Source organism: Stigmatopora nigra, chromosome 12 (genome assembly GCF_051989575.1).
Source record: "Stigmatopora nigra isolate UIUO_SnigA chromosome 12, RoL_Snig_1.1, whole genome shotgun sequence".
In the NCBI taxonomy this organism is placed as follows: domain Eukaryota; kingdom Metazoa; phylum Chordata; class Actinopteri; order Syngnathiformes; family Syngnathidae; genus Stigmatopora; species Stigmatopora nigra.
This window is the reverse complement of record NC_135519.1, coordinates 4,387,954-4,412,586: the sequence shown is the minus strand read 5'-3', so window position 1 is coordinate 4,412,586 and position 24,633 is coordinate 4,387,954. Positions and strand designations below refer to the sequence as shown.

Here is a 24,633-nt window from a genome sequence, read left to right as displayed (position 1 = left end):
AAATAAGACTTTCTACATTTGTTTGTTATGTAAAAAAAAAAAACGTATTCATACAATTTTTACAGAAGCATCATACTCTTATCTGGTATGAATATTAAGATACTGCCCATGTATTTTGGCCTGAAATACTTTAAATGAGCTATTAATATTTCACGTGACTCGAGCTCTTAAATTTCGGCAAAAAATCCACCAGACGATGACTCAACATTGCTGAACGCTTGCAAATAGTTGGTCCCTTTCATGTGACTCAGTGTTACTATTTTTAGAAAGGCCGCACTTGTATTTGTTATGATTTAATAGGTCTTACTTCTCTTGTCTCTATTCAATTACTACATGAATGATCTCTTCCTATGCTATTAAGAATGATCAACTTCTAATCATGTGGCGCTTTCCATCCCTCTACCACGAGTAACTGAACGTTTCATTGGCTGCCAGCCCTCCCAGTTCAAATAGATAGGAGGTCTATAGCTAACAATATTTTAAATGCTATAATCATTCCACATTATGTGATTTGTGCAGTATACCTCTAAAGAACTCATTGAGATCGTAGAACCCGTCTCACTCCTCGAGAGCCCGGCGCTCTCCTCCATCTCAGCGAGGAAGTTCTTGACGGCAGTCCGGGGTTCAAAGGGCAGGTTCTGCATCTGCTCAGGGGCGCTGGGGTACTGCTGCTCCAGGTTCACATTCATGTGGTCCATGCCTGATGGGCTGATGTTAAAGTCAGGGCTCATCTTGTAATGCATCAGCCTGTCGTGCGGCAGCGTATCCATGGTGATGTTCATCTTGTTATCCTCCTTCAGGTGGGCGGGTAGGGTAGCCGAACCCGAAAGCGGCATGGTAGAGCCGCGGGGCATGACGATGTAGTCCGTTTCCATCATCTGACCCTGTTGCGGGTGGCCCTCCATGTCGTGGATACCCATGTTTTGGTCACTTTGCCGCATGGCGTCGTCGGTGCACAGGTAGACGGCGCGGCGCAGCTCGGCGTTGTTGTCGCCGAGCGACTGATCTTTTAGCTCGCCCACTCCCATGGGCAGGTGCAGAGCCGAAGGCTGCTGGATTATCACTTTGGAGATGATGTTGCCAGGCAACGTTGAATAGTTGAGGCCTTCCGGAGCCTTTTCGTCCTCTTCGTCATTGAGGGAAATGCGAGAAAGTGTGCCCGTGACGGTGGCGGCGCGACACGAGCCCATGTCCTTGTGGAGAGCTGCCAGAAAAGAATAAAGTTTGAACTCGGAGGCAGACGTGTTGCTAAAGAAGTGGGTAAACTGCACTGACAGCCAAAATAACACAGTGACCGCAGATGGGTTTTTTTTCTAAGCGACATTAAACAATTGATTAAAAAGAGTGCAGTTCCCGGCTAGGTCTTACATTTGTCTTATATGTTAAATTTGTATAGCTTGAAGGACAATGAGTTTCTATCAAATCCCGATTTTTTTAAAGGGAAGTATAAGAGAATATAACATAAACTGCTTTGATTTGAGTTGAGTGTGAGAACACTTTTCCCCAATGTACATTTATTGCTATTAATTGCTGCCAAAGGGACCAATTCCAGATTAAATACTAAATGACTTATGGCTCTAAATATGCATGATGAGTTGGCTTTTAAAACGCTTAAACTTGTTACACCTTTAAGTATCTTCTCATCAACATTTATGCTCAAGGTGACAGTTGAGATTGTGACTTGTGCAACACTAAAACCAGGAATGGCAAAACTTTGTCAGCACGGAAATGTGCTGCAGTTTTACTACCGTCTAATTTTGATCATGATTTATTCACCACGCCTGAATGTTTTTGCATTTTGTATGAGGCAGGTGTCATTTTTTTTCCTGACGAGACTGCACTAGTTTGAGCTACGTAAGACAAAGCACTGAAAACTGTGACTAACTTTTAGGCATAACCATTGAAGATTTCCTTTTTGGAAAAACAAAAACATACTCTTGTCACCCATATTCATAGCAAACTCAATGACTGTGAGCTTTGCAGCACAAAAATGATGTTGAAATGCACAGCAGTCTGTTTTCAGTTTAAAAAATATAAAAAAAGAAATAAAGGGAGTGGCCAACTACTCTTTTTTTTTGACTGTTTTGCACTGAGATTAAAGTCAGTGCTTGGGTAACTGTGAAAAAACTCCTGTGGGGTTTGTTGCCTGTTATATAACTGAGCTATTTTTACAGTATAACCTCTTTTTGGGGTTTCTAGTTGCAATCGTTGGATATTTTGTTACTTTGCTCTATATAAATGAGTACATCCCAACATATTCCATTAATAATAATACAAAAACAAGGGTTTCCCACATAATGTCAACTATGTTAGTTCCATCACCGCCACCGTTCATGAAAATTGTTCCATAATCACATTCAATGTACTTTTTAAAGGCCATGTACTTATTGTATGTTAAGCACATTTTCTCTTACCTGATCGGCAAGCAATGTCGACGTCCTTCTCAAAATCCGTCTGCAAAAAAACACATCATTCCATTAATAGGGAAAAATAATATCGATTTTTTTTTTACATAGGAAAAAGATGATGCAAGCCAGTCAAATCCCCAATCCATTTTTTTCTGGAATACTTTTCAATAAGCTCTACTAAATCCTTTTGGAACATTAATGAGGTGTCAGATGAGTGCATATCTATGCATAATATTGCAAGTGGAAAAGAGAGGCATTATGCATCTGCTGCAAATGAACATTTTCAACTGAAAGAGCCAGATGCCTCTCTGCTTTTGTGAAGACTATTTCCCACAGAGGTGTATTAGAATACTAATGGCAGATCATTTCGACGACAAGCCCTGGGTGTAGCATGGCGCCAGATGAAGAGAGTGACACGCCAATTTCAAAGGTCATACAGAGAGCGATGCACTATTATCCCGGAAGGTGAGATGAGGGCCTGATGGAGATGGGGTCAGTAATTTCAATCAAACAGAAATAAAGTGTTGCGCTTTAAGGGTCTAAAGAGGAGCACCAATGACACACAGTGTCTATTCAGGGATAGTTATAAGACAATGGAAAACAGCATGCTCTTTTTAATGCCAAATATTGTCAAACATTTCACCTAAAACCTTTTATTAAAGGATGCTGGTCAATTCTTAATTTAAGACAATGATGCGAAATTGCCAAGTTTTGAAGGGAAATTTTGACAAACCGTAAAAGGTAAATGAAGAAAGCCACCAGTAAAATATGAAGCTAAAATAATAAAATACTTAAGTGAGATTTGCATGGTAATGCCATGTTGCGACATATAAAATCTAAAAGCAATTTATCTTGTAAGCGCATATCTCGTTCTCATCTATTTAGCATTATAGTTACCTATCCATTTTTCTAGGAGATATTCTAAGAAAGACAGATGGAGGACTGATTTGCATGAAAAAAACATGCTTTATTCTATAAGGCACCACTTTCTGTTGGACATTCAATTTTTCTTGTTTTATTATTGACTATTTCTAGTGACCTTGCCATATTGTACTGATACCCATTCTTGCATTGCAACAAATTCAGGTTTCATGATTGCCATTCTATTTTGCTTGACTGAAGGACCAGAAAAACAGCTAAAAAATGAAACCACACTCCATTTTACAAGATTTGCTGTAACTCTTCAAAAACTGCTGCTATTTTGCCCGACTTGGGGGAAAAAAGCTTAGAAATGACAAGTTCTTTTACGACCCTTTACAACTTTTGAAACTTGATATCCCCCCTCCAATCCCCCCAAAAATAAACAATATTAAAGTAGAAATACTAAACTGCAGAAACCGATGGTGCTGTAGTGCAAAGAAGCCTCAAATAAATAAATTGGATTAAATGCCCTTACCATTATCTGAGCATGGCCATTAGGAAAGCCCCCAGTTGCATCGCCACTGATTGGATCTTGACAGTTTCTCAGTCGACATCGGAATGCATCTTGTACCTAAGGATGAGAATATTTTCTTCATTTAGTCTATTCTTTTCCTTATGGATAAAATGTGGAGATCAGGAGATATACCTCTCTCCGCAAGATACAGTGCACCATAACTATGACAAAACCCTGCAGTGAGTCAAAGACTGCAAAGAGGATTTGAAAAAGGATGGAGCGCTTGTCTGTCATAGCAAGCACTGCAGACATCCAGGTTAAGGCCAGCAAAGGTAGCACAACGCAGGAGCTCCAAAGGGATGCCCTGATAAAAAAATATACAAGATATATTAGCATTATAGTGTCATTTAATGGAAGAATTCAGATTTTTTTTAGCTAGGATGTGTGATTCGGATTAATAGTAGACCTGATGTGTATGCACCATTGTCTTATTAAATTCTAAGTAACTTACATTGCATTGCTCGCTGTAGTTGCTGACAAAGCAGTTGTTGATACAACACCACATTTGGCACACTTGAGAGTCAATCCTGTGTGTGGCTCACTCATCTGTCTGTGGGGCATATGAGACAACAGCGTGACCAACGTCGTTAACCACCACAAAACCGCCAGCGTTAAAATATTAGCAACAGTACACCCAGCCAACATGTGGGCGTCATATACTAGTTTCCTCTTGGACTTATTCTGCCAACAAAATCTGCATTTGTGATATTCTCATGAGAAAACCGACCCCTTTATGTCCTGGGATTTTCTATAGAAAACATTTAAATAACTACCAAGCTTAACTCTTTAGACATTTAGAGCAGCTATGAATACCATTGTTTTTTTCTGGTTTTGATATCATAATTGCGATGTAAAACAGTTCTAATTAAAACAGTAATTAGGACAAGAGTTCAAATTCAATCTAAAATGATTACACATGCAGCATTTAAATATTAATACATTTCAAAAGAAGAAAAATTGAAGGTACTAACAAGGACGTGCTGTCATACCCTGCTCGATGCTTCATCTTCTTGTCCAGTATACCATCTCTGGACACTAATTTATTAAACACTAAAATTCCAATCACCATGTTCACCTGCAAAGTAAAAGAATGGAATTTTCAACAAATCAGACCAACGCCATCATTATAAATATTCCAAATGGAATGTTAGACACATGCCTTTTTCTTTAATAACAAATGACTGATGTCATTGGCCCATTTTCCCCTCAATTTTGCGTGTGAATCTGAGCTCTAACCTCTAGCTTCAGTTTTTTTTCTTTTTTTTCTCTCTCTCATATCTGTCACATTTCAGCCAGCGGATGAGCCATGGCGTGCACGCTTAGTCCGCACGACAGCCTTAGGAAAAGATCTGCCTAATAAGAAACACTTTTCCTCTCAAAGGCACCTTCATCGAGCATGAGTAGCAACTTTACTTGCACAAAACCGGAGCATCAGTGTGCAATTTAAGCCTTTATGCAGTCGCTTTACAAATAAATTCACGCTTTCCCTGTTCACGAAAGCATTTTAGGTTGGAGGCAAATGAAAACTAGAGCAAAGATGAATAGAAATCTGCCTTTGTGCGCCTCTGACTCTTAAACCTTTGTAAAATATGACTTTATTACAAATGCCATCTCAGATTGCAATCTAAGGTTGCATACGCTATCCCTGTGGGAGATGTCACTATGACAGATTAAGAGCTATACTATAATATTTTGACTCTTGACAGTTCACTAACACACATTTAAAAAAAATCCCTTATTATTATCATCATCAAAAATATGTTTGTTCTGACATTGACATGCTTTATGACTTTAAAATCAAACTTAAAACATCTTAAATCCATTCATATTTTCTGATCATTTCTCCTCATGATGTCTGCGGGGGTGCTTGAGCCTATTTCAACTAAAAACAAACACCCTAAAATGGTTCCCAGCCCATGGGAAGATGATAATGTATCAACATTGTGTGTCACCACGCCAAATTGTGGACATATTTCCTCTTGTTATGAATTTTATCAACTGGACTTACCAAAACAACAGCAGCTGCAGGTCCAACAAAGGCATAGAGAAGACCCCCCTCCAAAGAAAGCCAACAGCTGCACAAAAAGCGGGGGGTAACAGTTAACTAGCAACCAATGATAAACATCTCCGTTAATGGCACACAACAAAATAACATAGCCTCGCATATCCCACCCAAATTGTTAGGGTAGTGGGCGCCATATGCTGTAACTCTATTTGTGGATTTTGACACACTAAAGAGATTGTAAGCAGTGTTCATGGCATCGCTATCAAGCTGCGATACAAGTCGAGAAATTGGGGTCCTGCTGAGCAATCGCTAAATCCGATTGTGTTTGTGGGACTGTCTTTATGGCTCTGTTTAGGATAAGTGAGCCACTGCTGCAGAGGCACTTAATCACTACACTTAAGTGTTGTCATAAACTAGTGCATTCACAGCAAATATTCAATACTAGAAAAAAAAAAAACACCAACTTACTATAAGGGGGTCCCGTAGCCTTTTGTTTTGGTGAATCCCATTGATACAGCAACCACTAAAGCCGGTAATCCTTTGAAAGAAAACACTCAATAATTAGTCAAGACTGCTTTTCTTTCATGGTAAAATACAGAAGCTTTTGTAAAATGTCGGGAAACTGCACGCATGACAATGTAGGAGATACATATTCTACTTGATTATGTTTAGAACTGCAGAAATCCAGGAAAATTCTGGTTTAGTCATGTTGTCAAGTAGGGTGGGAAATGTTTTTTTTTAGGAAGAGAAAGGAAAATCCAGTTCCTGGGTAAGATGGGATCAGTTCCTCCTCTTCTGTGTGCTCAGAATGTTAATGTTTTGGAAAGCACATGCAGGTGCTATTGATCTAATCAGTTCCCTGGAAGCAGGAGGTGCATGCGGCCCTATTGGCCATCCACAGACTTTCTCTGCAGTGCTCAAGAGGTAAAATGTGCATTCTGTACACGGGGCCCATAAATCACCACCCGCAGTTTTTCAGAAAGGCAGAATGAAGAGAAAACAAGTAACTCTGCGCATCCCGGTAAGAATCCGTCCAAAAGAAAACCAAAAAAATCCCAATTTTAAATGTGATGAACATTTTCTACAATTTTCTAACCAAGAAAAAAAGACTGTTTCCAAAAATACATTTGTTTTAACCTGTGATAATATCCCATATAGTATCTAAATGAAGAGTAAGAGCTTTTGTTCAAGAAGCAAAAGCTCTGCAATGACTAAGAGCTCCATGTTTGTTGCTAGGTAACAGGAAGAATGAACGTAGGCTTTTTCAAAAACATTTTTTTTGCCTTTTAAAAGGAGATATTTCTGTTTGCCTGAAAGAACACATTGGACCAAGATTCACTTCAATGTTTTTCCCATCATAATTATTTGTGGTTTGGTGGAATTTGATCTGTACATGCGAATGTCATTTTTAAAACAGCAATTACTGGTTGAAAACAAATGTATAGTGCGTGAAATATTTCCAATATGCTCTTCCCTGTAGTAGTACATTTTGAAACGGAATAATAGTAACTTCCTTTGGTCCATTTTGATTGAGGTGCAAAACCATCATAGCCTGATAGGATGAGTCTCTCATATGCTCATACATTGACTTTTACCTTGAATTGAAGGGCAGCTGTGAGCTGTCCGTGAAAGGTTCTGTTTCTGACTTACCCCAGCCTAGACAGAGAAAGCGCTTGCGGATGAGTCTGGTCCGAACCTTTCCCGTCACTGCCATGTAAGACTGCCAAGCCTCCGTTAGAACCCAGCAAAATGACGCCAGGAAAAAGAAGTGCAGAAGGGCTGTTGTCATAATGCAGACGCCCTATTAAAAAATGGGAAAAAATGAAAAAGGATAGGCTTAGTTAGTAAATATTTTCTGAATAAGATCATTAAGATTATTCCCCCCCAAAAAACAACGATTTTCAGTCTGTGCTCTAAACGAAAAAAAGTTAAAATAGATGAATGAGAACATCAGTGGCCGCAATGACCATAAAGACCAAAGCCGCAGGATGCCACGGTGTTTCATTCCCCCTGCATTGACCCTCATTAGTATGCCGGGGATCCCACCTGCGGGAATGTTGAGCCAAGGTCAACTGTTTTACGCAGAGTAAAATGGCAGCAAAATAAAAAAAAAAGACTTCTTAAGTGACAAAGAAAGCTGAACTGGAAAAACAGAAGATAGCATTGAAGCTCAATAATGGAACGACGAGTTGCGACTTCATTAGCTTGTCCATCCGTGTTCCACGGAGAGATGCTGCCAGAGGGAGATTGTTTAGGAGAGGATTAGAAATAAAGAGGTATTCTTAAGAGTCTTCTAAAGGCACAGTGACACTGAGTGTGGGTGCTTTTTCTTGAAAAAAAAATACGAACAGTCTGTGAGAGTCGAGAAGGTAACGACCGATGTACATTGTAAAATCCCAGTGACTTTTCCTCTAAATCTCCATAGAGAAAACCCAACTAAATCCATCCCCTGTTGTGCTCCTGGGGTTCAAACGAGAGAATAATCCTGCATTACCTCATACCTGACAAGTGGGTAGGTATTTGCTTGAAACCACAGGAGACACTAAGGACATGAATGTGGATTGAAAATCGACAAGAAAAGCTTTCAAGTGAAGTGGGACACTCCATACAGAAAGTAAGTAAAGGAGGGTAATACCTTGACATGGTTTAAATTGATAGGATATGCAGCCAAAGGATGAAATATTACCGTACTGTATCCAAATGCTGCCTTGGAAATCAAATGTGACAAATCTCGCTTACTTTTTAATGCGTAAGCCTCTTTAAAGTTGCTCATATCAGTACTAATAACTTGTATAAATAGATTTTTATCTATAATTCAAGGACAAAATGAGCCAGATATTGCATAGTGAACAGGTTATAATTCCATTACTTTGCATTTTATTTGATAAATATTGATTATGGTTGTTTTGTTGTAGTGTCAGCTGTCAGATATGCCTGTTCTTAATAAACAGCTCTGTTTTGTTTCCTGGAAAGAAGTCATCTGTATCATAATTGGTTTACTGGTGTCCTTATAGCGTCCCTTCTCATCAGTGAATATAGATGAGCATGCATCATTATCAAGTATATGAAAGCACCGGACGACTGTAACCAGTTAGACAAAAACAAGCAAAGTTGAAACCGGGAGTTCACACTGGCCTTTAGAAAAGCAAATGTCGGGAGCACACTGTGCTGGTATCCATGGAAACAAAGAAAGTGAGGAAGGCAGCACATTAAAATGTTGTAGTACTAATAGACATTGAGATGGGAAGCAGTTCAAATGGCTTAATAGAACCATGTTAAAGCCCAAATATACCTTTACCTTTAAAGAATATATTGGACACTAGTAGAAAACTTGCTTTGTCTGTTTTATAGCTGTAGACTAAAGGCTTTTTGTGTGTTTGATATTGTTGACATTGAGTGCAAGTGTATGAAAGAGGATTTCAGTAATACATGGAGTGAAGGAAAAAAAATGTTCTTCAAGCATTAGAAATTGACTCTAATTGGATTAAACTCATGTTGACTTAGCATTTCATGCTAAATCCCTCAAAGCATGGAGCTGTTTTACTTGCCAATCACTACAAATTGTTTCATTATTTCGTATTCTCAAAAATGACAAGAGAAATACTTTGCGGGCTTCTCGCTAATTAGCAACTGTTTAGGCTTTTACAAATAATGAGTACTTGGTGTGATCATATACATGTATAATCAAAGTTTGCCCAACATTTTAAACAATATAAAGAAGCAACTGATTTTAAGCATGTACAAATAGTACAATAGAGCACAAAAACATATGAAAAGACAGAAGGGAGTTCTTTGACGACCACCCACATCTTCCTCAGTGCATTCCTACCCATTACACATTGATCATTTACCAAAAATGATCCAAAACTCCCAGATTCCAAAATCCTCTAACTCCCAACGGCACCTACATTAGAGCTTTTGATTGCCTTTCAACATGCCAAAATGAACACAGAGAGGACAAAGACAAAGGTAACTAACTCATTGACTCCGATAATCCCGAGAGGACATCTCCACAACTCTGAGAGAATTTGTACGAGTTGACGAGCAACTCCAAATCCACAAACAATAGAGCCAATTATATGCACTTCTATCGAGAGTTTGATCAACAACGCGTGAAGCAGTGTCTTGCAGTAGAGCAATTAAACCCACTCCAGGTCTATGTTTTCACTGGCCTACGCTCCAACATGAGGTCTGATCAAACATCTGCAATATTCTGCAAATATTAGTGCAATGGGAGTGACAGTATAAAACTAAAGGCAAGTCTTCAATCCTTTTCCTTTCTTTTACAGCAGCAGGGAAGGAAACTGACATGACTTTAGCTTGCCAATTATTGGTGCATCCCTTTTTGATTCACAGCAACCAATTAAAGCTATCGCACAAATGCTTTTTAAAACACAAGCGTAGTTTGCAATGTTTTATCTTTATGGTTATTCAAATGTAATTGATTTATGTCTGTCTGGTTAATTCTATAGCCACTCATTTGAACTTCATTTATTGCTCTTTCGACACCAGTAATTAATGCTCCCCGAGAGATCATTATTTATGCCGTGGAAAATAAACTGTTACAGTACTTGATTTGCCCTTTTTTCTGGGTATGATAGTGCATGCAACTCATTTTTGAGAAAACTGAAACAATTATAAACAGTTATTTTTCCTTTCGCTTTGAAATTAAGAGTCTTATTAACGGATTTTTATGGGCTGGCTTCATATTTCTTTGTTGGCATTGTTTGCTTAGCAGCTAGTTTGGATGCATAGAGGATCTGTAAATCTGAAAATGATTGTTCTATTATCCAACAACACTGTGAGTTACCAGGTTTCATAGTGCACACCTTTGCTTTGTTGCTAGGATACCATAGAAAGAGGGAACATTTGTGAGAATTTGAGTTATTTACAGGTACATGCTGACTTATGAAGAGAAGAACATAGAATGAAAAATGTTTAGAGGCTAATCATGGCTAGGTAGACATGTTGTAACTACAAAGATCTGTCCAATTTCTCTAGGAAACATCTTATGTAAATATCCCATAATAAGACGGCTTATGTGAACCATTTCTTATGTGTATGGTGCAGCTTATAATCACATGCATTGTATAATGTAAGTAAAGTGTAAATAGTGTAAATATAGTGCTCTGGGGTTGCTATGACAATGACAGGGCTTAGAATTGCCTCATTAAAATTCATCTGCAATTAGAGTGAGGTCAGATGACTACATCATGTTGCTTTAAGATATTTTTTATGACACATGTCTGCCACATTGTTAAAATGTGTCAATATAAATACTTTGGTTGGGATATTTACATGTAGCTTAGAGCTCTGTATGCTCATGGATTTAGATAAAGCCACTGGACATTTTTGATGCAAATACTTATCTAATTAGGAGGACTCAGAGTGCGTATTATTTAGTAAGTGATCGTCTTTGTAATCAAGACCTCAACAAGGCAGGATTCAATCAGAAAAGACTTCAAATCAACTCCAATCTTTGCAATTCAGTTCATTTATAATCCATTCCGCTACTGAGTAACAGTTAAATGTGTCTCTATAAATATTATTTATGCATTAATGAACTCGTACATTTCTTGGACGATTTAAACATACTTGGACGATAGCAAATCATTTTTCACAGTTTCTTATTTCTCCAATAATTGATAAAACCAATGATTAGCTATCACAAAAGATATATTAAATAAAGGTATTGCAATAATTAATGAACAGTGCCTCATACACATCGTTTGCAAGTCTATCTAAGTTGTTCACATAAAAAATACAAATTATGAAGTCACAATATAGTTTTATGGAAGATAAAAAATGAAATAAAATAAATAGATGAAAGGAATGAGGCAAGATTGTGAATCAATTGGGAAATCAGTGTTCTTGCTTAAGGTAAAGCATCAATTCTTCTACATAATAAAATGTCTTTGTATTCTGTGTTGGGATGAAGTGTTATGATTGAGGAAGGCATTTGTGTAGGCGGCTATTAAATCATAACAACTGTTTGCCAACTTTTTGTTTTACGTTTCACAGACCACTAACCAAAACTAGAGAGCCAATGCATATTTATGAGCTGCCGTTGTCGTTTTGAGTCATGCTGACTTCGACGTCGACTTTAGTCCTTTATTACCAACAAAAAAGAACAAACAGCACACATCTGAATCATTTCAGAAAATTTAGCAAACTACAAAAACTACTTTTAAGTTGCAGCGTACTTTTTAATATTGTTCAATTTCTTCTCTCAATAGCCTCATTAGTATTTGATTGGGTTTTGCACCCTGTCCCTTGTTGTGTAGGTCATATTTAAAAACTGACAATATACTGCATAGATCCTTATTTAAAACAACCCACGCCCCAAATTATTTCAAGTCACCATTTCAGAGTCATTCATCCTTTCCTAACAATTTAAATTGTGTGTACGTGTGTAAAATGCCACCATTGTCTCCAGAAGGCACATTTAGTTTCTCAGTATGACAAAGGACAATATAGAAACCATCTGAGCAAAGTTCCACACTTCACCTCTAACTGCAGGAAAAAAAAACTTCATTTCCACTTTACATTATACACTAAATACCTCTTTAAGCACATTACCCCAAAGAAAATGAGCAATTTCTTAAATGGAGCTGTAACAAAGTTGACACATCCTTTTCTATTTGCACACTATAACGCAGAGAACATCTGCCATGCAAAAGGTAGAAGAAAACATTACACAGACGGTAAGTGCATTTTTGTCTGTCCCCAAAGTTCATTCTTCTAAGACTCTTTAAAAAAAAAGTCATATGTAGACTCCCCAAAACCAATAAAAACTTTCCTTCACCTTACTCTTTACATATTGTTATCGATATATGAGCAAATCAAAGACATTATGCCATGAACCTTTGGTTTATTTCTGTTCAAAGTTGAATTGTTTCAACTGCAATGCCAAATCTTGACTTACAAATACAAATAAGCTTGTATTTCCTTATAACTAAAAGGTAATATATGCCAAGCTTAGCAGAACGCCCCCAAAAAATCTTTTCTATCTATTTGTTTTCCCAAATAAGCCCCTATACGTCTTTAAATGTGCTTTTACACCATAAAATGACACTTACCACATTATGTGTCTGCGTCTGTCCCACAAGGATCAAAATATTAGAGCAGATGATAGATAAGCAGAAGTTGAGCAGGATGATGGAACGTTCAGAGCGAATATATCTGAGGAAAGACCAGCCATAAAAGGTGATTGCTCTTTTTAAATAAAAGACACATAATTAAATATTTCATCATAGTGGAGCTATCAGTCATTACCTCCATAGCACAGCATAGATTACTGCCAACGTGATCAAGGCGAGGCACGACAGACCGCAGCCAACTATCAGCGTCACAGATGGGACCCCTGAGTATTCCATGGTCTGTGGAGGAGACCAAGTTGGATCGGTCAGTGGGAGCTCAAACATGGTGCATGCTGGACAGTAAATCTTTACTGATGTAGTCGTATAATGATCCATAGCAAAATATATTTTATTACTGTAATGAAGAAGCTGCTTTCTTTTATTGAAGCTGCCTAAATTGCACCAATACAATCTATCTATTATAATGTTGGTAAAGTTGCTAAAAAATAATAGCGCAGGTCATCGTAAGTGAATGTCAAAACCAAATGTGTTATCCACATATATATTGCGATAATAATATTGCTGTTATTTTTATTTGTGGCTTCTTATACTAGTCATGTAGGCTACTATTCTATTCATGATTCTGGCAGTGTTATTTTCTTTACTTTTCAATTATTCATTAATAGTAATTTCTCTATTTGAGGCCAGGCAATGATTTGCTCTCTCTGGGCATTCAGATGTAACCCAATACAGGCCTGTCTGTACAAGGCGTACTGTACCAATGGATGATTTTACTGTAAATTACTTGAAAAGCACAACATCAGAATGTCTTCAATCCATTTCCAGACATAATCATTCAAACCATCATAACCTTTATCTCCCTTTTTTGAGCTAATGCGCCAAGTATTCGATGACATGCATAGTTACTGTTCACACACTGGATTGGACCCCCTACTACCATCCCCACTGACAAACACATTGACACACACAGACACACACACACACATAAACTCCACCCTCAGCATCGAATTAGCTGGATTAGTGCAGCCCTTCTCATCCCACTATGCGAAAGATAAAATAAAAAAATAAGAAGAGCAGCTCACTTACCATTTCTCTGGGTTGCTGAGCCAAAATGGCGAAGGTAGACACACGATCACATAAGCATTTTGTATGCGAGGCATCTGTCAGCACAGTTCTACAAGCCTTTGTAGACCAGGCTCCCCAAGAATCATTCCTACAATCACAAGAAGGAAATATCCATACTAGTGCCACACGTGACGTTTGAAATGACTGTCTTTGCTTTTCTGTTTCTTGAATTGTCGATCCGACTCGAATGTAACGCGAGGAGCACGAAAAAATAATGAAATAAATGAGATGAGATGAAATGAAATGGAGAAGCTCCGCAGCTCCCCGAGCACGCAGCTGTATGCAGCCGAAAAAAGCTTCGCACATTCGGCTAGACGAGCTGGATAGAGACGCTTAGAAATGGAGCTGTCCAAGCAGCCTGGTGCTGAAATCCACGTAACCGCATCGCGAGATCGGCTTCGAAACGACGTGTCATATTTACCTGCATTTCTTGCCGCGCTTCCCGTATGATTTTTTTCCCCTCCCCAATCGCCTTTCTTCGTTCCAAACGGTCGCTTTCGCACCTGTTATTCCGTCTTTTTCTTTTCTTTCCCCCTTTTTCCCCTGGCACTGCTTTAATTAGCAGCCTTTGACGCTTCCTAGCAAGGATTTTTCACCCTGGAAATCAGACTGATGCTGCTCGGCTCCTGGCCGGCGTCAGAGAGGGGGGAGGCTGGCCAAATGAGAACAGCAGTACGCGCTATTGCGGGGTGTGTTGACTAGGGGGGATGTCGAATTCCAATGGGGGGAAATAATGATTGGGGATAATTCCTTTAAGTCGTCGTAAGACTAACAAGGGGTCGCTTTCTAGTAAGACGCGAGATAAATTACAAGCTCGCTAAAGTACGACCACCCCACCAGAGCAAGGCGAATGGTTGCTGCCAGTCTCCACTTCACAGCATTCTACTAGTGCAATCAAATGAAGGACCACTGTTATAATAATTTCATTTTAGGCCATTAGGTCATTTGCTTTTATTTTGTTTATATTCTACACACTGCAGGTGGGGAAAATGTCTTGAGAAAAAAAATACAAAACAAAAATATGTACAATAATAATGACAAAATGAAAAGGAACTTGGGCTTTTGTGTACAAATGGTAGAAAATGACACTCAGATTAGTGTAAAAAAAAACATTGTATGATTGAGAGAACATTCCACGAGGCACAACTTTGCTTGTCATTTTAAAACAAGTTCAAATGAACTACGACCGCCCGGCTCACTGAAAGTCTCTTGGGCGTCTACAATGAATAGGCAAATCCAAATTTTCTCCTCACTTTCAAATCATGTTATGTCATATGCCCCACTGTGAGTACTTGTGAGTAATAGATAGAACAACTTTCCGTAATGCCTCAATATTGTCATCGGAATTCAATCGTAAATAAATACATTTGTACAGCCTTAACTAAAAAATGTAAGCATAGCTTTGAATCAATCCTGCAATTTTCCCTTATGTCATGATGTGTGATTGTAAAGCAATGTATTAGTGCACCAAGCAACCTCTGCTGTGTCATTTGATCAATATGGCGGCAACATTTATTATTCCAGGAAGGGACAGTGGAGCCTGTAGTCTGAATTTCCCAAAAGGCTTGAGAAGTTCCAGCCTGTCTGCTCACCCTAGCACATCAATAAACTCAAATCTACTGTGTTCTCTTATCACGACTTTTCACCATTCTCCAATTTAAATTACCCAGCGCTACACATTTAATTCTTATCTCTTGCAGTTCAGCTGACGCATTGGACTAATTTAACTCATTTTTTAAGGAGGAATCATAAGACTGAGACAGAAACGATAATCAATTAAGATGAGCTCACAGCTCAAATGTGGATCCATTTGTGATATATTATATGTAAGGTTACGGATTAAATCCCCATTTGTCCGAGTTCAAGGATTTCTGTATGAACATTAAATCATTCATCTTAGGTAGAAGGCCACTGTTATGATTAGAGAACTGTCAAGCCCCTCAACTACAGTGCATCTCTCAAATAGATGCTCTGAATATAGCCATATTTTGATCCATAAATATACAAATCAAAGCATCTTTAATCAACAATCCATCCAGTAGCCGCTACGACTGCTGCAGATCCATTTTGTGCTTTTAACACCAACTTGCAAATCATTCTGTGAGTCTGTACTCTTCAATTTCTACAGAATATTTTCATTTTCACCACCCAAACATACAAAATAGCACAGTTGTGTGGCTGCAGGGGAGATTGGACTGCACACAGACATCAATAAGAACACCAAAACAAAAGCTGTTCTGGAAATCACTGGTTTCCAATGTTAGTGGAACAGACTTTTTTCCCTTTCCTGGGTTTTTTTCCCCCATTGTTTGACATTACTCCATGGAGTGCTTTAATAAAGTGCAGCTCACACCTGTCAAACAGCCTCACTATTGATTGATGACTTCCTGTTGCTTGAAATATAGTTACTACTCCCTGTGGTGAGAAGTTCATATGATCGTTTTCTTACTAAGAAGAAGTTTTTATAGGGAATGCTGAGAATTAATACATTTTATCACAGTGGCCATACTTTTTGACCTTCATAGGGCATGAGATGAAAATTAGGTAAACACTTAGCCATTTTTTTAATAAGAATTGGATCAGGATAATAATACTATACATAGTTTAGACTTCAATGTATGACACTTGACTACAAAGTGACCTAAAGACATTTTGACCTTTAAACAGGGCTTATAATCATTTTCAAGCAAGCATCTTTGAATGCAAAGATTCTTATCTAAAGGTCCCAGGAAATTAAATTTACGAGTTAAATCATAGCTAGACCCCATTCAACTCCAGTCACCCATACTAAGTTAATGAAGAAAACTACTGAAGCAAAAAAGAATTATTACTATTTGGCAGCATTTGTGTATAACGTTTTTTAAAGCTTTTTTTTTATAATGGTTCCTTTTAACTATGATTTGTTTTTATGATTGCATGGCAGACCCGCTTAAAGCTCTCAAAGGACCTTTAGATTCTTAATGATTCCCATACTGTTATGTTTTTATTTGTATAATTATGCAACTAACTTGCAATATCTTCTCCGCTAAATGGCTGGCTTGTGCTGCTTTTTTAATTACTTCTTGTTTTTAATTCAAAAAGATGATAAATACAAACTTAAAGTAATAAAATGCTAAGCAAAAGCAACATAAGTGCGATCTTTGCTTGTCCACCACCAAATTTATCTGATGTTTTTGGACAAAACCATGGGCTAATCTCTTTTATAATTTCTTAAAGTCAGTGCACAAGGTTGTTATTTTATGGTAGAATGGCTTATACATAGCGAGTGGCTTTACTCTGTTGTAAATTGAGAGACCAGCATGACTGGTTATTTTCCTTTGCCTGTCCAAAAAATAACAGCTCCTAATGGAGACAAGGTCTTTCCAGTCCACCCCCCCCCTTTTTTACTGCAACAAAACTGAAAAGTCTTTCAGCTGAGAGCCCTCCTATCTCTCATTCCTGCTCTATCTATTGATAAAGATATCATCAAAAATAATACAAACTAGAAGTAGCATTGTGCTCTTACTATCTGCAGTGCACTTTCCATTAAAAGCTCAAACTAAAGGCAACAAAAGCCTTCTGTCTCTCTATGGGACTAAATCTGATCTAGGGCACATCTATGGTGCAAATGCAGGAATTGGAGGGATGTGACGTCAAATATTTGACAGCCACTGATCTCTGATATGGAAGTGTCAAAGAATCCCGGAGACAAAAGTGAGAGACTGTTAAAATGGCTCTTTGTCACGGAATGCAAAGTGTAGAAAATTGAACCTATAAAAAAAGGGAAAATTGTCACCAATTTTAACTACAAAATCATGTTTAACTTTGAGAGCTGCTTTACTTCTTCATCCATGTCCTCTTTATTTTCAAAAAATGAATAATTGCGTGATGGTATTTTAAATAATTTGGTTATAAGGTTAAAGTCAAAAGCCTTTCTATTCTGTCTCCTCGGCCGTTATATACAACACCCTATTCTCCATCTTGTGATTATGTGTAAGGACATTGTCTCGGGCACAATTGTGCTGAGCTGACAAACTAGTATCAAGGCCACTCTGACAAGGATTAATTGACCCACATGGTCATTGATGTGACATGCAAATAATGCAATGAGAAGTCAGAGATAATGCCACAGCTGCAAATGGATGTTACATTGTTACTCCAATTGCTAACACCCCCAGGGAATATGTTCATAAAGTAGGTCAAAACAGGTCAGAAACTGTTCTGACCTCGTTTTTTTTAATTTTTTTTTTTATATATACCATTTGATACTGGTCCTCAAACAAAATGTTATGTTGTGAAAGGTAGTTTTTCCTTTTAATTATTATAATTTATGGAGATTATTGTGAAAAACGCCGACTTCCTTCCTTGCGTCACTGCCGCACTTGACAAGTGCGCAAATGTCATTACGACCTGATTTTGGCCAGGTGCTCAAAAAAAAAAAAAAACCTGGAGCGTCTTTTCCGCGAAACATGGCCCCACACAATTGTACGGGGATGCTATCAAAAAGCTTCATTTGAAAGGGAGAAAAAGATCAAGATTGCGACTAAGTTGCAGGTTCATCGCAACAGGTGATATATTCAGCGATCGCGCAAAATGTGAACTTTTTAATGACTACAAACATCGCGATGCAATGAACTTGAAATAACGCCACATTTTGACATAACGCCACGAGTTCTATCTGCAACAGTTAACCAGTTTGACAAACGTATCTGGGCTGAAATCATCGAAATCAAGAAGCCCTTTACATTTGAGGATGATCACGTTTGTTACCCGCAACATTTGCGGTGAACTTTTTATTTTTAATTTATTTTTTAATGAGTAAATGGGACCAAAACGATACCAAGTGTCCCCCTTTCACTTACAAACATCACGTGAATGGATGAAATAGCGGAGGACGTTGATGCACAGTTGAGAAATTGATTCATCTTGCAATGCAATTTATGTGGACTGAAATCGATAAGGAGCCATTTCTGCATATTTTGAGCAATATTATCTTCCAAAAAGATGTGCACAGAGATGTCTGCCAATCAAAAACACAGATGCAAGTCGCAGGAAAACAAGCCCTCTGATCCTCCTACATCATGGTAAGTTCATTTTATTAAACAAAGTTGTTTTATTTACCTAATATAAACTGTAAGCAATAGTTGTGTTCCGATAAAATTACTGTGATTTGACAAAGGCATTTTAACTTTAAACATTTGTGTTATTTACTAGTTTTGGCAAACATTTTCATACATCTTTTTTTAAGTTTAACTTCTGCAATTGATAATTTAACTGACTCTACATCACGGTAAGTTTATATTATAAAACAAAGTTGTTTTAATTGCCTAACATAAATTGCAATAGTTGTGCTCAGTTAAAAAAACTGAATTGACAATGTTTGATGTTTTTAATTAAGGTACATTTTCATGAAACAATGCCATTTGTGGTTTAGAATTGCCAAGCATTACACTATCTGTATGAAGAGCTTCATAATGGCGTTCATCATACATTTTCGTCTAAATTTTGATGCATCTTGCCGTGTTTGTGTTGGCCTGTTTGGCATGAAGCCAAGAATGAAACTGCAGCAGATGTTAGTCACCACTCCAAATGTGAATTATTGATTAAACTACATTCTGTATAATATTGCAGAGGTAAAAATCTAAAAGTGATCGGTGCAAGAAGGTTATATGTAGGCAAAAGACAGTAACTAACATCAATTCTGAATGATTCCTTCCAAATCTTTGCACAACAATACAGAAGATACTTTGTCTTATTTCTTCAGAAAAAAAATACAGTAATGTTCTTCATATTCATAATGGTTTTAAGTAGCTTAGTCTCAGATAGTAAATCCTTCTTGAAATTCTAACTCTTGGCAATGCATTTAAATGAAAAAAAAATCTTATGTTGCAACTACTGTTAGGTTTTAATATTATAACATGCAGTATTAACACAAATATTTAAGTTGGAGCGCTCGTGTAAATGCTGAGCATTTTTTTTCAATGTATTAAAAGAGCAGTGAAATGCAGTTAATCCTGACATGGCAAATTCCAGATTAGTAAAACCCTTTACTACATTTACAGGATAATTTAGGAAGGAGAACCATTTAAAAATCAAGACGGTAATCATTTGGTTTGCCACGGTGTGGTTAACATGGATTTAGTAGAGTTCAAGTGTTAAATGGCAGGGAGGATTCGAAAATAGTTGGAGCTTCGTCTTGAACTTTACGGTCTCTGTCACAGAGTACTGACATTCTAAACCCTGTAAATGTTGAAATTAACACGCATTAAAGACACTAAGCAGCAAATGCGGTCATTTTAAATCTTGGCCTTACTAAAAAAGATCGAATAAATTAAAGCTGTGTAGAAGATTTTTGAGTTGCATTTTGCTTTAATAGGAAAATGATTGCATTTACTGTTTAAATTAGGTGCAGTTTGGCCTCATAATTATTTCCCAACTCTGTGAGATTGTAAATATGGCTGTATCGTTCCAAATAATGGCAAGTAATCTAGGATATAGTCTGCCCTTCAACTAAAGTTGAGCCCTTGATACACCTTTGTGTATTTTGCCATTGCGCATTGGCATTGTTGACCTTTTTTGGTGATGTATAACCTATCAGAACATGTACAATATTAAATTCGCTTTGCTCAGCTAATGTGTTCCGATTCTTCACCTACTAGATATCTTGTATGCCTTCCCTTGAGTGTAAAAAAGGAAACTATAAGTCCACAGTGCTTAGTTTGAGTAGGTCTGCTACCTTCATGTCTATCTTCAAATGTGCTATTCTATGTTTGAGAAGAACCCAGACATTTTATGTTCCATCATAAGGCCATATTTCGGAATTAAGGAAACCCATCTTATTTTCCATCATAAGGCCATATTTTGGAATTAAAGGTTCGGTGTAGTTTTTTGGGTTTATGTTGCAGTATATAGATCTGAAATAACAAAAAAGTGGTCTTGTTCTTTCAGAAATGATTGGAGGCAATTATTTTGACATTTCATTTGCCACTCTGGAATTTTATAATGTGACAAATCCCCCTTTTTTTGTACCCTAATCTAAGAGTTTGAAATGACAAGTATGGCAGATGTCATATTGCTTTCAATAACATCTGCAAGGTCGGATAAGGCTCACAATTAGTAGACTGAACAATGTGTAAACAAAAATCCTATCAGCACACTTTAGTTTTGTTTGAAACAACGTGGTTGACAGCTGGTGTATTTACCCTCATCGATGGGCTTCTGAAAACTATTTTAATCGTAATAGCCGACTGTGTGCAACAATAATCACCCTGTGGAGTCATTTGCTGATGAAAATGACTGCGTGTGGATCATAAAATAATGTAGGTAAACGTTGTTTTTTTGAAAGTCACACAAACACATGGCAAATTGTCCCAGTTGTGTATTTCGTGTCTCAAAAAGACAAGCTGCCCTTAAACTGAACCACCCAAGAGATAAAATATGCAATCAGTGATATTTTAAAGCAGAAAAACCTGGAACCATACCATTTTTTTCAAATATTTATGTACACTAATGAGGTAGGATTAATTAAATTATTCTTAAAGCCATTACCATTAATATATTAATCAATTTTATGCATAATGTCCATTTGTGGTTTATTTTATTTAGGATTAATACATTTAAAAAACAGTTCCTTCAATCATTCATACAATAGGAAATCAAATATGTGCAAACAAACAACCCCTTTGTATAAAAGTAAAAAAGAAAGCGGCATCTGCATGTGTTTACAACGCACACAACAATTAAATGTGGGCTGAGAGGATCCAACACGTTGAACAATGTCAACCAGTAAGCCTGCATTATGTAAAAATGTGGGCAAGCAACTGCTTCAGTGTTGAGCATCACATTCAACACACTGAGTCATGGGATTTCTTTGTGTAATAAGACAAACAGCAACAGTCCCAGCATATCTCCGTGTATAAAGATTGCCCATTAGAGTGAACTGGACCATTCCAGTACATTGAAGACTTGCCCTACATATTGCCATCATTTTAAAAGCGGACTGGCAAAAGCATTGTCACACAAATAGTTCAAACCACCTCGCAGATCGTTGACCCATATCAAAGAATAATAAGAGGATTGTAAATATACACTGTGTGGACAAAATGAATATTGGATTCATTTATTTTGGATAGACAATGCAAAATGCAGTCTAGAAGATGCACTTTGCAGTATATATTGTTTTCCTTTTCTAGCTAATTGCATATTTGATTTGATTTCTTTTTTAAATGGATAGTGAAACCACTTTTCTCTAGCAGTGGTTTGAAGGCGTAGCTGTCATGAGTCATGACTGAGTCATATTAGTTTTGATGCAAATCCATCAGCATCTCCTTCACAGAAGCACCACACATCGTAACCAGTACTTTGCTATTTTAGTTTCCATAAAGACACATCTTCTATGGCTTGTGCAATTGTTCTAGTAGTTACTTATATAAAGCTTAACTCTCCAATAGTCAATGTCTATAGTGTTCATATCAGCAAAATTTCCATACTGCCTATAGAAAACTGACCTATTTTAGACATGATTCTGATAGTTGAACCAGAGGACATCCAGAAGGTATCCAGAAGCAAAATGGAATTACTTTCTGTCTCCATCACTAATCTCAAAGTCAATAATCATTCATCCAATTTCCATAACGCTTTTTTTCTCCATTTTTTTTCCCAAGCAAGTCTTCAAAGTCTCGGAAAGATTATGCTGCATCAGACTTATTGCAATTCTGTACAAAACTTCCTTTAGTAATACAGATAAAAAACACCAGCTTTCTATGATAATGCTTAAAGCTTTACTAGTAATTGTGTAATTGTTGTACTCACATTATCGTGTTGTCCCACAATGCACAGTGAGGGTTTAGTGTCCCCTGAAAGACACAAAAATGGGCAAAATGTTTACCAACCAGAACATAATTAAAGTAAATAACCATAATTATCATTATCATCAACATAACCTACATCTGATGATAGTTAATGAGAATATGAGTCTATGCTTACATTGGCTAAGTGAGCCAGTTCAATCTCCAAGTGGGACTGGGTGACCTTCGGCTCCGGCCTGACAGTGACAGCAATAACTTTGGAGTTCACCACAGTGTGGTTCCTAAAAACACACACAAACAAATTGACACAAGGAATAAATGTCATTGTTTCAATGATCCTATCCACATTTCTTTCCATTGCAATGTTACTACAAAACATGCTGTAAAACTAATTTGGCAACTTAACCTGACGCCAGTAGAAACACAGAACCTGCCTCTCACCTAAAGAAAACTCAAATAGCTTCCAGTTCACCTGTCGTCTTGGGACAAGCGCGATATAAATAGATGAATAAAGTTGCAGCAATGTCTTGCACACATGGATAATTATTTATTCATGTACTGCTGCCTCTTTACATGTGAATATCTGGCATTTTTTCATGCTCTTTTCCTATTCTACTGTTATGGAGGTATTTATTATTAAAGTAAATTGCCCACATACATTACTGTGGCTCATTCTACACACTTATTTCTGAATGTTTGACATTGCACGCACATCTTTAGGTGCTTTTGGGTGATTTTCCTAATGACATTCTCCCTTTTTAGAGAAAAACCAAAGCGAATAACAAAAACACTTCCATTAATTTAACTCTAAAAGACCAACATTAGCTCTCACTTTAGTTTGGTGTAAAAGTAGGCAACCATAATGACTCTATTTTTTTATCTTGTAGATTTCCATATCTGAAAATAAATCCCTAAAAAAAGAATGCTACTCATACAGTTATTGAAATCTCACAAAAATGCCCAAAATGTCCAAATATGACAGAATACATAAAGTTTATTTTTGAACTTGCCACTAATGGGTATTATACATGTTCTGTTCATGTACCTTTAAGTGGGCCCATTGAAGTAATGTGTGAAAAATTATCCGCATTGTAATTTAGAAGTTGACTGAATAGTCGCTATTTTAGAGGAAAGCTGCAGCAAGTCAGGAAACGAGTGGCTTTATAAAAGGAAGACAGTTCTTCCGGGACTGGTGAAGCAGTGAATATTTTTGTTAAGCCTTTTATTGCCATTGATTCCCCTTTCAGAACATACAGTAAAATGGATATCAATGGGCTTTTTATTAAACTCTGCTCTGAGTGTGGTTGAATGACTACATTTAGGTGGAGAAAAAAAAAAGCTAACGTGTTCTTTATAGAACTTGCTTGACATTTTTGATCGGCCTATCCTCTTGAAATGTTGTTTAGGTCAGACTATGTGGATGAGTGCATTTTTTTTCATGTAATACAGGTCGTTATTGTCTACTAGCAAAAAAAGGTGCAGCATTTGTAGTCCATTAATGGTTTTGTTATGCAGATTAACGGACAATTTCAAAAACTTTATTAAATGTTGTGCATTACTTTTGTATAAAATGTCCATGAGAATAGTTTTATATAATTATCTTTGCTCTCCATCATCCTTAGTTGGTTTTGAGGTGAAATGTTACGTTAAATAAAGAAGGCAGATTGAATTTCTTCCTATGAATTGAATAGGACACATATGGAAACAATGCAGCTGTTAAATAATACCTAAAAAAGCACATTTATTTTGTATTTTTCTTGAAACACAGTAGAAA

General features: G+C 37.2%; 1 protein-coding gene and 1 long non-coding RNA gene across 9 annotated transcripts in view; one reads left to right on the top strand and one right to left on the bottom strand.

Moving 5' to 3' along the window:
• Window positions 1-24,633, bottom strand: part of adgrb3 (adhesion G protein-coupled receptor B3) — an 87,954-nt gene that overhangs the window by 4,511 nt on the left and 58,810 nt on the right. For 5 of the 8 annotated variants that reach the window (XM_077730410.1, XM_077730405.1, XM_077730406.1 and 2 more), the window contains 14 exons: window positions 23,038-23,140; window positions 22,864-22,907; window positions 14,035-14,161; window positions 13,124-13,227; window positions 12,928-13,030; window positions 7,499-7,649; window positions 6,317-6,386; window positions 5,852-5,918; window positions 4,815-4,918; window positions 4,295-4,393; window positions 3,976-4,147; window positions 3,805-3,900; window positions 2,415-2,454; window positions 525-1,204 (listed from right to left, as the gene is read on the bottom strand). In XM_077730410.1, the coding sequence (XP_077586536.1) occupies window positions 525-1,204; window positions 2,415-2,454; window positions 3,805-3,900; window positions 3,976-4,147; window positions 4,295-4,393; window positions 4,815-4,918; window positions 5,852-5,918; window positions 6,317-6,386; window positions 7,499-7,649; window positions 12,928-13,030; window positions 13,124-13,227; window positions 14,035-14,161; window positions 22,864-22,907; window positions 23,038-23,140 (1,960 nt within the window). The remainder of the gene's footprint in view (window positions 1-524; window positions 1,205-2,414; window positions 2,455-3,804; window positions 3,901-3,975; window positions 4,148-4,294; window positions 4,394-4,814; window positions 4,919-5,851; window positions 5,919-6,316; window positions 6,387-7,498; window positions 7,650-12,927; window positions 13,031-13,123; window positions 13,228-14,034; window positions 14,162-22,863; window positions 22,908-23,037; window positions 23,141-24,633) is intronic. The other 3 variants (XM_077730411.1, XM_077730408.1, XM_077730409.1) reach the window with 1 other exon arrangement.
• LOC144205811 (uncharacterized) overlaps window positions 18,469-24,633 on the top strand; it is a 44,603-nt gene continuing 38,438 nt past the window's right edge. The window contains exons 1-2 of the long non-coding RNA XR_013328236.1: window positions 18,469-18,620; window positions 19,057-19,136. This is a non-coding gene — a long non-coding RNA (uncharacterized LOC144205811). The remainder of the gene's footprint in view (window positions 18,621-19,056; window positions 19,137-24,633) is intronic.